Below are 12,341 nucleotides of genomic sequence, written 5' to 3'. Positions count from 1 at the left end.
CAAACATGTCCTCCACGCTCCTCACTGCTAATCTCTGTAAAAATATGCTAATGACACTGCTCAGTGAATGAAGGGAGCGGGGAGGCGTTCGTCGCTGCAACCGGCCCATTCAAAGCCTTTCTGCGTAGCTAGTGCGAAAGCTAACTCTTAACGAGATGAGTAGACAAGTAGACAGTATTAATTAGCTCACAATTAGCACTCCCCAGTCTCAGACTAGCCACCAGCTGTTATCATCGGTGGGATTTTGCGCGGCAGGGAGGGGGGTGCCCAAAATTGGCCAGAGGTAGGTTGACAGGCCTCCTCACAGGAACAGATGGTGAATGCAAGGCTTGTTGGCAATCAGCACGTTTTTAGCTAATGACTTAATTAGCTATGCAAATTGACAAATCAGTGTGGATATTGTCATTTAGTTGAAAAGCTCACCTAAATTAATTAGCCTGATTAAGGCATAGTGGGGTGTAGAAGTGGTCGCTAGGGGGGCTTTGGGGATGGCTTGGATAAATAAACTGCCTCTCCTCATTGGTGCTTTCCATCAAAGCGTGTGTGTTTTGGGTGCTGGGTTTGGAGTGTGCGAAGTTGTCTAGTTTGTTTGTATGTTTACATCAACGCTTGTTGGGTGCGATCAAGTGTTTGTTCTGCGCCTGTGTGTTTATCTCGGTGTGATTTTGTGTACGGCTTCGGTGGCGTCGAGGCTCGTGTTTGTTGTGTGCGGCACACACAGGGTTAATCTGCATTCAAGTGCCTTTGTGTGTGTTGGCGTTCAGGTGTGTGATTATGTGCTAAGGTGTGATTGTACAGTACGCTTATCTGGGTTTGTGTGCCAGCGTGTGTGCATGTTTGTCCGCTCTTTGTGTGCGCGTTGCAGAGGAGATGGCTGAGGAGAGCGAGATCTCCCGAGCCGAGGCAGCGTTGACACACATGGCCAGTGAAGCATGCGCTCCATTTAACTGTACAGCTTCTTCCCAGGTTACGATGGGAGGCGTTGGGGCTCGCCAGCAGGGAGATGCTGAGCCAACCTCAGATACAAAGACACACAAATAAATATAGTCACGATTCAGACACAAATAAATATAGTCACGATTCAGAAGTTATTGATCAGTATTTGAATTCAGAAATTACCCGCCGGTGAGTATTTGTCAGCAGAGCGCAGAGGAATTTAGCATCATGACAAAACACGAGCACACAGACGGGGCATCCCTTTCCATCAGGATTTCTTTCACATCACACGAGTCACAGATATCAGTGGATAATGGATAAATCTCTCTTCTTCCCTTCCATGACCCGCTGTGAGAGGGCCATCTCTTTGAAATATGTCCTACATGATGAGTATTGATTGGGGCGGGTATAGTCCTCTGGGGAATCTGCTTTCTGTATGGGAAGGTTTCATTTGCACAGGGTGCTTGGAGAGGGGTCGACCATATGGATGGGTTCACTGGATACACCGGCGTTTGCCCTGAACATACATATATACTGTCATATCAGTGCAAGTAGGGGTCCGTGTTGAAGGAGGAAAACCTCACCGGGTACCCCTGCTTCAAATGGGAAACATATTAAAGACTCAAGAAATCTCTGTAAATGTTTTTCTTTATGACCTTGTGCTGTTTCTACGCCTCGGTTTTTAAAAGGTGGTTTATTAAATTCTTGTTAAGGGAAACGGACAACATACATAATCATTTATTTGAAGCGATGCAAATGTTATTTTAAGGTCTTTTGGGCGGATCTGTGTTCACTTGATATTCAGATGGTGCTTTGGTCTGAGAATTAGATGAAACAGATATGCATTAATTTCCTCTCTGGTGATTTCTCACTCACTTTAGCATATTAATTTTGAATCACCCCGAGGCTAAATACGGCCGGTCCTGTACAAAACCGAAAACATTTCACGGTTGCCTGTGTAATAATTAATTATATTTGTGTACCAGATTTCAAAACTAGTTAGAGCCTACTTGAAAGAATGTAAACTGGTAAAATTAGCAAATTGGGGAGTTCGTATAAAAAGCACAGAGGACAATATGTGATAGATAGATAGATAGATAGATAGATAGATAGATAGATAGATAGATAGATAGATAGATAGATAGATAGATAGATAGATAGATAGATAGATAGATAGATAGATAGATAGATAGATAGATAGATAGATAAAACCCAATGAATCCTATGATTTACTATGACCAAGCATATTTACACAACGAACAATTGTTGACAGTGCTTGCATGTTTCACTTCTGTGACAAATACATTGAAAACTTCACTGTTTAAAGTATGGATGTCTGATAATATTGGCCCACCGATATTATTGGCCAATATTGGCATAAAAATGTAATATCGGTCAATATCGTTATTGGGTTTTTTTGCCGATAATGAAAACCAATAAAATAATGCCTGGATTTCACCGGCATTTACCGGACTCATGGAGGGAGGGAGGGAGGGAGGGGGGTGCGACCTGTTGTTTGAGACAATTAAAAAGAAAAAAAATATGGCATAAATATGGCATTTTTTCCATAACTTAAGTTGAAGTAGTTTTCTGATTTTGCACAGACAATGTTTACATTTGGAAAGCCTTGTTGCATTTGAGAATGCATCCAATGGGGCATCACAATAAAATTAGGCATGATGTGTTAATTCCATGACAGGAGATATGTGATGTTACCTAAAATTAGTTAAATAGCCCACATGTATCTGTATCGGTATCGGTTGATATCGGAATCAGAAATTGAGAGTTGGACAATATCGGCATATCGGTTATTGGCAAAAAAGCCAATATTGGACATCCCTAATGTTAAGTAAAGATTGAAGGTGGCTGAGTCAAAGACAGCACTGTTCTCTTTCCTATGGTATGTTAATGCCAACATTTAAACTTCATGAGAAATGTGATCCAGTAACACAACTGTGAGGATAGTTTGAATATGACCTATATCACCTATTTAAAGATATGCTGCTAGGAATGAGAGCATTTGTGTGTTTTTTGTTGTTTTCAGTATGTAAAAGTTTTCTGCCTCCTTCTTTCTGTCTCTCAGGACGTGATGGTCGTGGGCGAGCCGACCCTGATGGGCGGCGAGTTCGGGGACGAGGATGAGCGTCTGATCACTCGTCTGGAGAACACTCAGTACGATGCCACTAACGGCCTGGACGACGAGGACGACTTCAACAGCTCCCCGGCTTTGGGCAACAACGCCCCCTGGAGCAGCAAACCCCCCGCCGCCCAGGACAGCAAGCCCGAGAGCACGGCGCCCCAACCCTCACAGTAAAACAAAAGAAGAAGAGGAAAACAGCAGATCCTTGTCTCCAAGTGGACTGGACTTTTTAACCTCTCCCCTTTCCCAGAGGGCACTGCTTCTACGCCTCATAACATCGTACTGAATCAGAGCCCCCCTCCTCCCTCTCTGTCTGCAAACTCACCACCGGCATGTCCAGCCAAAATATGGATATTTTCTTCTTCTCTGAATCACTGTAACATCTAGGAGAACACTGAGAACTGGCAGCATTGCACAGCAATATCCGCAGACAAGAAATGCATACAAGTCGTATGCAGCTGTAATGTAAAAATAGCAAGGCGCGGGCATTTTTTTTTTCTCTCAAGAATGCAATGGAAAATCGCAGATCAAATTCTCCTCCTTGGACCCTCTGATACAAACCTCTCGTCTGGTGGAATACCACAGCTGTGATTGGTTGACCTGCGGGTCACAAGTCATCACGCTGACAGTAGACAGTGGGGAGGAAAGAAGAAGAGTAAAAACAACAAGCAAAATGTCTCAAAAAATAGCAAGCTCGAGAAGGGAAGGTGTTTTTTAACAGCTAACAGAGCCAATGGAAGCATCTAACCACATTGGAGACAAATGAAACATTGTTTGAGGCAATTGCATTTTTATTGGAAATTCAGTCAGCTGTTGGTTTGTTTCTGCTGTTGCTGTTTATTTCCTTTTCCAATTAAGAGGAAATAAAAGTTCTCTACCGCTATGGACTCCTTTCAAACGAGGGAAAGTCGTGATTGTTTTTCCACATTACTGCGGTCGTCACAGATTGTGATTTCATGCAAACCAGTTTGATTGTGTTCGTAGTCTATTGGTATTTTGCTTCTCTCAGAATCCTTTGCAATCACGTTGTAATTTTGCCGATCAGTATGTGAACTTTGCCGACACGCGTTGATGCATTAATGTTGATTTTTTTTTTCTTCCTGAAAAATTTGACATTTTTTCCCTTTAACGACCTACTCCCAAACTGATACTAAAGCCTTTTCCTGCATGGTTTTATAGAATTTTTATTTTGTTTGATATATGTGCTTTTTAAAACACATCAGTCGGATTTTCCTTTTTGAGTTCATCAGTTTGGGAACACTGTTACAAGGTTTGTAGCTCTGTAAATAGAGGTGGAATCTATTTTGTCCACTGTAAATCAGCCACTGAAAGCAGTTTGGATATGGCAGCTGTTTTGTTTTGTACAGGAGGTTCAGATTTCTGTAGGGTGGTTTGGATGGACGCTGGTTTGCCTCTGTCAGAACCAAACTCTAAATGTTCCCCGTCCTCTCTAGCTAGTGCAGAACCAAAGCCACAAAGGTAATAAACAGCCAACACAGTCACATGGTCTTATCTGTAGGAAGAAAACAATTTTACATTTAAAAAGAAATCCCATCCACCCCACAGAAATGCTTCGAGATCCCTGTGTTTGTGTTCACAATTGTTCTTTAATCTTTAATTGAATTGATACTACAGTATATCCCTTATCTCTTTTGTTGGAATTTTGTTTGAAAATGGGCAAGAAGACAATGAAGGATGTCTTTATACAATTGGATCTTATGGGTATTTATTTGTGCATTTGTAAGGAAGCTAACACATTTCTAAATATGTTTGAGCCTAGTATTATTAGACACCATTTGTACATTATATAGCAGAGGTGTTCAGTGTCATATCTGATGTCTGGTATGTATGCTTTACCATTATGTGTGCCAATAAAACCGTGCTTACAAAGAGCTATGTTTGGTTTGGTTACATGCATCGCTTGTGTGTGTAGCTGTCTTTTACTTTGACCTCTTAACTCTGAACAGTTGCGATTAAAAAGTAAAGAAATATCTCTCCCTCAGCTCCCTTTAGTGGCTCTCTATCATATTGCACAATCTCAGATGAAGGTAAGAACTTTTCACCCACGCCGGACGAGACAAAATAATTTGGGGGCGTTTTGTTGAGCAAATGTCAGGAAAAGTCCCAGCTACATTTTGTGACTCACATAATCTTTCTTACGTGGTAGGAAACTATATGTCTGGGCTGTAATCATTATATTCTCTTCTATTTTTCTCATTTCTTGTTGATAACTAGCCAGAGAAAGTTATGTTTCATCACATTCCCCGTGTCCATAATAGGGTCTAATAGCATGAAATGACTCGGCCGTCTACCGTAAACATGTCTTCTACAGCTGCCGTTTTCTGATGACATTTAATGAGCACGCATTGAGAAATCTACTGCAGAAGAAGCTGAGATGAGGTGAATTTTTACACCCGAGGAACCCTCAGAAGGCACGCCACGCCGCATAATTTAAAATATGAAGGTTCACTTGTGATCATAGACATGCCCCGATATTCAAAGACAAATCACCAGAAGGGTCAATTTAAATTTATAGGCCTCATACGTGCACATTTGATTAAAACCCTAAAGGTTCGTGCACTTTCTCCCATGTACCTATGAGCACTGTTCCCTCTAAGCTGTGCGCGTGCGCAATTGTGCACTGCTGACACGGTCTCTGCGCACAGAAAATCTGCACTGCGCACAAAAAAAAAAAAAAATCAAACCTAAATTGTAAATAAAATAAACACGTAACAATTCAATCTGTGCTATTTTTCAATGTGAGTCAGTGAGTGACCGGTGACTGGCTGCTGCAGCCAATGATGCGATTCACATACGTATTTACCATAGACCATAATGCTATTTACGCAGCTAATCAACGTCAGGTGTCCTTATGTGCAGCCACCGTTGTTCTCATAGATATGAATGAGTAGATAGGCCACGTCCCTTTGAGCTGCGTGCTACAGCGAGGCCAAGCTAGTGGGGGCAAAGTTTCAGTGCGTTCCGTTGATGTAGACAGCGTGGAAACGGAAACAAGTATGCCTGCTCACTGTGCTGCATACAGTTACACACTGCGTTGTATGATTGAGACAAGGAAACTTGGAATGACTTTTCATAGGTAAGAATAGTTTTTGGCTCTTTTTTCATTATGAAATCTTGTTGAGAGCTTCCAGTCTATGAGAGCTAACTAGTTAGCCACTAGCAAAAATGCTAAGGTGAGCTAGCAGCTTGACAAGCAAATACCAGACAATTAATAGTAGCTGTAGTATAGTTGTACAAGCAGTAGTAGTAATACTAAAAGTACAAGCAGCAGTAGTAGTATAAAGAGCTGTTAGAGTCGTAGAAGTAATATCAGCATTTGTAATAGTATTACAAGTTGTAGTAGCAGTGCCAGTATCAGCAGCAGTAGTTAGTGTACTACCACTGCTACTAGTAGTAGTCGCATTACTATTACTACCACCAATACTACCAATAGTAGTTATAAAGCCTAACTCATATATATCCAGATTACCATCTATTGTCTTCCTCCAAACCCATTTTATGATTGGGATTACAGGCAGTTCTTTAGGACTGCTCTCAAATAATTGAAATGTTACTAAACAAGGTTATACTTATCAAATTAAATAGCTCTGGTCTCCAGTATATTGGCGAATTCAGTTCTTTGTACTTAATTTATTAGCATGATTTCTTTTTAATATGTTGTGTACAGACTTAATGACTTCTCTGTCTACTTTTCTTACTCCATGTAGGTTTCCGAGAGACTATGGTTTGAGGAGGAATTGGAAGTTTGTCGGCTTAGACCTGGTGTCATTCCATCAGTGTTAAACTTACCGGCTCATCTTGGAAGAGTACGTGCCAGAAAGACCACGACCAAGCAGCCTTGAGATCTTAGGCAGCGTCTCCCTGAGGTGGGTGTCGACGGTGTTCATGGTTAGGTCTGTGGTAATCCCGTCAAAAAACATAACAGAAAAAAATCTAGATTATAAATCAACATGTAACCAAAGCACTCTGTGTATAACGCCATAGTATAGGATGTAGTTCAGAAAATGTCAAAGTATAGTATGCTTTACTCAAGAATAACATAGTATGGCCATTAGTTCATAGTATAGCATGTTGGCAAGAAAAAAAAAACTGATTATTATGTGGTTCAAAAAGCGCAAAATGATAGGATGTTGCCTAAAATTGTCATGTATGATATGTGGTTCAAAAAATGTCATAGTGCAGTATATTGTCAAAATAGTATGTAATTCAAGAAAACATCAGAGTATAATATGTCATCTAAAAAATGCCATAGAATAATTATTTCATTGCACAAGTAAAAGTATAGTAACTTTTAAAACTGTTCGAATTCTTATGTTGCTAAAAAAAAAAAAAAACTAAAACAAAAAAAACCATCAGTAATATGTCAATTAAAAAAGCCTATAGTATAGCATGTCACTCTAAAAACGTCAGAGTATAGCCTTTAGTCCACAGCTGTCAGTAGGTGAGGAGCAACACAAAAACAGTCCAAACGCTGGTTTCCAGAGGGTTAGACGAGAATTTATTTGAAAGAGCAAGTTTACAACAACACAACATGTGAGGGGGTTAAAAACAAATGGGTGTTAGTAAAATAAAAATAAATAAACAGAACTAAAAGTGAACTTCATGTTGACATTGATGGGCATTCCAACCAGGAACAAAGTAAAAGATAATCAATACGAAAAAAAAAACACTTCCTGTTCACCTCTTAAAACCCAAAAACACACGCAGTAGCACCCTAAACTAAAACTACCAATGGGTTCCCTGTTTTCCTTTGTGAACAATTCAAAGGTCCCTCTCTATCTCCCCACACATCCACCAACCACTGGAACACATCTCCAAAGTTCTGCCGGGCCAGCTCAGCTTCCCCTCAGAAGGAGTGCCGCCACCTGCCAGATGAAGGAGCCTTTTGAGAGGCAGCTGGCATTGTGATTGGACTGTACTTTGGTCTGTTCCAATCCAGCTTCAGCTCCAGAGACGGCAGGCGGGACGAGTCAACGGAGGCCTGGTGGACGAAGACATGCAGCTGAGTACAATCCAGAAAACAGAGGAGGAGTGCAGCGGCCCAGAGCCAGAACAAGCAGAGTAGCATCGTATGTCTCTTATAGGGGCTTTCGACCGGGGTGGAGCCCCTTCGGAGTCGGAGCCGGTGCCCGACTTGGCGCCGGTTTTTTGTCTTTCCACCACCAGAGCTGCGGCTCCGGGCTCCAAAAACTGGGGCTGCTTCGGGCACCAACTCGTTGCTGGGCCAGAGTTGGCCAGAGTTGAGAGCCGAGCATGTCACGGGCAGGGGGCGGGGTGACATCTAAAAAGATAAACATAGATATGATCATCAACTTATTGCACGTTTAACTGCTAAGTAATCAATGCAAGCGTAGTCAAAGCTAAGTAGCTAAGCTAACGCTAACACGTTTACTGTTAAGTATCCAAACGTCTTTGATAATTACCTTTCTTCTCAAACATGATCGCCGGGCATTGGAACGGCGACGCCGATGGGTAACCTCTAACAGAAGGTTTTGCTGCTCAACGATGGGGAGACACACTAGCAAAGCCATGAACACCACTCCAATGAAGTCCTCCATTGTTGTTATGTGGGCTTCTGCGAACGCTGTTGAACGGCTACATACGCAGTGACGTACACACGTTTTGTGGTGGCGCAATGACGCAGCTCCAACTTTTCTCCTTCCGAATGGAAACACAAACCGGTTCTGGGGCGGCACGAGATTTGAACCAAAAACGCACTGGCTCTCAACTTTGAACCAACCTAGCACCTGGTGCTCTTTGGTCGAAAGCCCCTCTTAGAAAACATCATAGTATAGCCTTTGGTATGAAAAAACGCCATCATATACATCGTATATTGTACAAATAACAAGTCAAAGCAAAGAGACATACATTGTAGAATTGTAGTAATTGTGGGCTGACTGATTTACTGATTATCAGTATCTTTTACTGATTTACGGTAATAAATACATTTAAAAATGGCGCTACTTTGGCTCTGAACCTTTATCTACCTGTGGTCGCTCTCTCTTCTAGAGTGATTTGATTGGTTATACGTCACGAATAAAACTCCTTTAACTTAACATCTGTAAACAAAACAAAAACGCATCCACAAAGTTTTCTGTTAGAGTTTGTGTTCTTCTAAGTTTAACTCCAAGATTTTAAATACTTTCATTTACTGCAAATGAATATCTACTCCAAATGTCTCCCTAATAATCATTATCAGCCTTAAAAACCCACAAAACACCCCTCTATACTCGACCACACTTAGTACAGTCCGGTTCCCCCTTCTATAAATCTGCTTGGAATCTTCCACTTCCTGTTTGTCAAAGTGGCCTTCTACCTGGACAGGTTTTGTTGGAGCTCATGCAACGAACATTTTGGGTAAGTGCACTTTAATATGGATGGATGACACTGAATTAGAGTCTGTTTTAATGAGACTGAGTTAAGATGTGTAGCTCTGTCATTAAATAGTAAATTATTTCCCAGAATTCACAGAGGAAAGTCTGAAATATTTGCTAGGTTAGCGTCCCACATGTTCTTTGGCTCAGCTAAAGCTAACTTTCTCCAACTTCTGGATCTCTTGAGTTCCTTGTTGTTAAAATATCTTGCTAGAGGCGCTGAAGCTCAGAAAGTCTGAGATGTTTGTTCAAAATAAGCTCATTCTCAAGTCTTATCTGAACTGTCCTCTTTTGTTTGAACTTTCCCTAAACTTAAGAGTTAATGACAGAGCAGCACATCCAGACTCAGTCTCATTTATGTAGAGATTAAACTTCAGTGTCATTCATTGATGTTAAAGTGCACTTTTTCAAATGTTTGTTGCACATGCTCCCAACCAAAGCAGTCCAGGTGGAAGACGATGTGAAGAGAAAGCTCCAGAGGATGAATATCACACATTTACGTTGGAAATAAATGTCCTTTAATTAGACATTGTCATGCAAAAGTTGGAATTCCCTTTAATGATGTTCAAATCTTTGTTGAGTGTTTTGTTGATGTTGGTTTCTAAATGTTTTCTGACACTCTGCCCCAAAGATTAAAACCTTCTACGGCTCACAAGCTGCAACAATTCACACATTATCAACTATCTTTCTGACTAAACTAAGATAAAAAGTGAAAAACTGCCTGATTCCTGCATCATGAATGTAAATCTTTTTGGTTTTTATGTCAGTAAACTGAATATATTTGGGTTTGACATTTTATAAACCAAAACAAGAAGTGAATTACTGGAGAAAACAATCAAAAGATTAATGGACAAAGAAAATGTGTTTTCCAACATATATGGCTGAATTACTCCAACATTACAAGATACATACAATTTGAATTCAATTTTATTTATATAACGCCAAATACAGGTCAAATTGTCTCAAGACGCTTTATTTTTATATTTTTTGTCATATTTAAAATATGACAAAGTAAGAAATTTAAACCTCTTGACTAACCCAATTTATTATTTGGTTTTTAAGAGACTAATCGACAACTAAAATAACTTTCTCCACTAAAACTAATAAGCATGAGGTCAAACAGAAGGAAGAATTTTAAATACTTCAGTCCCACGACGACAAGAATAAAGTTTGTCAACAAAAACTAAATCTGCTGGTGGATTCCATTAAAGTCCTAATAAATGATAATAAAGTGTGATACTAAAGGTTTGTGGTGCTAAAAATGTCCAAGTAAAGATATGAAGTTGAACATCTGGATGGAGGTTGATAAAAATTGACCTCCCTTCATTTCTCTGGAGTCGACTCCATGGATTTTATGGATGGTGGTTAAAGACCTGCTCTTCTAGTGGTCTTCCTTCTAGTCGCTGTAAAAAGTCAGTCCATCCTGGCCGACTTCAACACCTCTTCATGACAAGTTGTTCTGCGTCCGACCTGGTGGAAACTCCAGAAACTCGGGAAAACCCGTGGAGACTCGAAGAACTCGTGGAGACTCGAAGAACTCGTGGGGCGGGGAAAGGGGTGGTGGGCGGTGGGGAGAGGTGGGGGAGTAGAGGGGGGAGGCCGCCACCCACCTCCCCGCCTACTCTCCGCCCTGACTCCACCCAGACTCCGCCTTGGCCCTGCCCATGTGGTCACTTCAGGAACTACGATGCCAAAGGGACGACGAAATTATTTCTTTTTATCTGATCTGTAGCTCAGTGAGTTAAGGATTTGCCTATGGAGCTGCAGGTCGCTGGTTCAAGACCAGACCCTTCTTAAATTTTTATGAAAATCCTGACAAAGACGAACAAAGAAAACTGCCAGTGGCGGGTCTTGAACCTGCGACCCTCCGCTTGGTAGGCCTCTTCTTATCCCCCTGAGCTACTCGCTCAGATACCAAATCTTCTCGTTTTTGCGCATTTATCATCTATTTTTTGTCGTTTTCGAGTTTTTTTTTTTAACTTGAGTCTCGACTCGACCGTTTTTCTCAGGAGGTTGGACTTCAGCCTTTGTGCTGGAGGGTGGAACCCTCAGTTCCAAGACTTTTCAAAGCCTCCACACCTCCCGAGTCCTCAGGACCTGAGCTTTCACACAGTCTGAGGGCTGAAATTTTCTAAGTCCCACAGTAGTTCTCTGGTAGATTGAACTTTCAGACAGTCCAAGGACTGAAATCTTCCAAGTTCCTGAGTACTTCTCTGTTAGTTTGAACCTTCAGACAGTCTGAGGACTGAAATTTTCTAAGTCCCACAGTAGTTCTCTGTTAGATTTTACTTTCAGACAGCCCAAGGACTGATATCTTCTAAGTTCCTGAGTAGTTCTCTGTTAGTTTGAACCTTCAGACAGTCTGAGGACTGAAATTTTAAAAGTTTCTCAGTACTTCTCTGTTAGTTTGAACTTTCTGGTTAACAGAAGCCTTAAAACTTGTGACCATGAGTCTTGATGTCACATTTAGACCATCAATCTGAGTTCTTCTCAGACCATCACCTGTGGGTTTTTTAGAAATCCTCAACAAACTTTGATTCTCTTCACTGAACAGTAAAGTTTGTGGAGATCAGAAGGTAACATTAGTTTGATCGATGCCTTCAACTACTAGTAGACTTTATCTGGAAAGCAGTTTTCTGAAATGAGCACTTAGTAAATCTATCCACAATCAAACCAAGAACATAGAAAGAGGAAATGTTTGAAGAAACAACTTGATGTTTTCGTTTCAGACGAGAAAACACTATAAGACCTTTATCTGTTTTTGCTCTTTTTGATCGTTTTATTGTCTCTTCTGTTTAATTTGATCTTTAAAGATCAAATTAAACAGAAGACTGGTGTCTTTTCAAATGTTTTGTCTTTAGTTTGATTCT

The 12,341-nt window shown here is 40.9% G+C and overlaps 1 protein-coding gene across 8 annotated transcripts in view; it reads left to right on the top strand.

Annotated features, from left to right (window-relative positions):
* Window positions 1-4,968, top strand: part of ldb2a (LIM domain binding 2a) — a 130,056-nt gene extending 125,088 nt beyond the window's left edge. For all 8 annotated transcript variants that reach the window (XM_055016700.1, XM_055016699.1, XM_055016697.1 and 5 more), the window contains one exon: window positions 3,020-4,968. In XM_055016700.1, coding sequence (XP_054872675.1) covers window positions 3,020-3,250 — 231 coding nt within the window. In that variant the 3' untranslated portion in view covers window positions 3,251-4,968. The remainder of the gene's footprint in view (window positions 1-3,019) is intronic.
* Window positions 4,969-12,341: the final 7,373 nt, after the last annotated feature.

This window comes from Amphiprion ocellaris, chromosome 13 (assembly GCF_022539595.1).
Source record: "Amphiprion ocellaris isolate individual 3 ecotype Okinawa chromosome 13, ASM2253959v1, whole genome shotgun sequence".
In the NCBI taxonomy this organism is placed as follows: domain Eukaryota; kingdom Metazoa; phylum Chordata; class Actinopteri; family Pomacentridae; genus Amphiprion; species Amphiprion ocellaris.
This window is presented reverse-complemented; position numbering and strand designations above follow the sequence as displayed.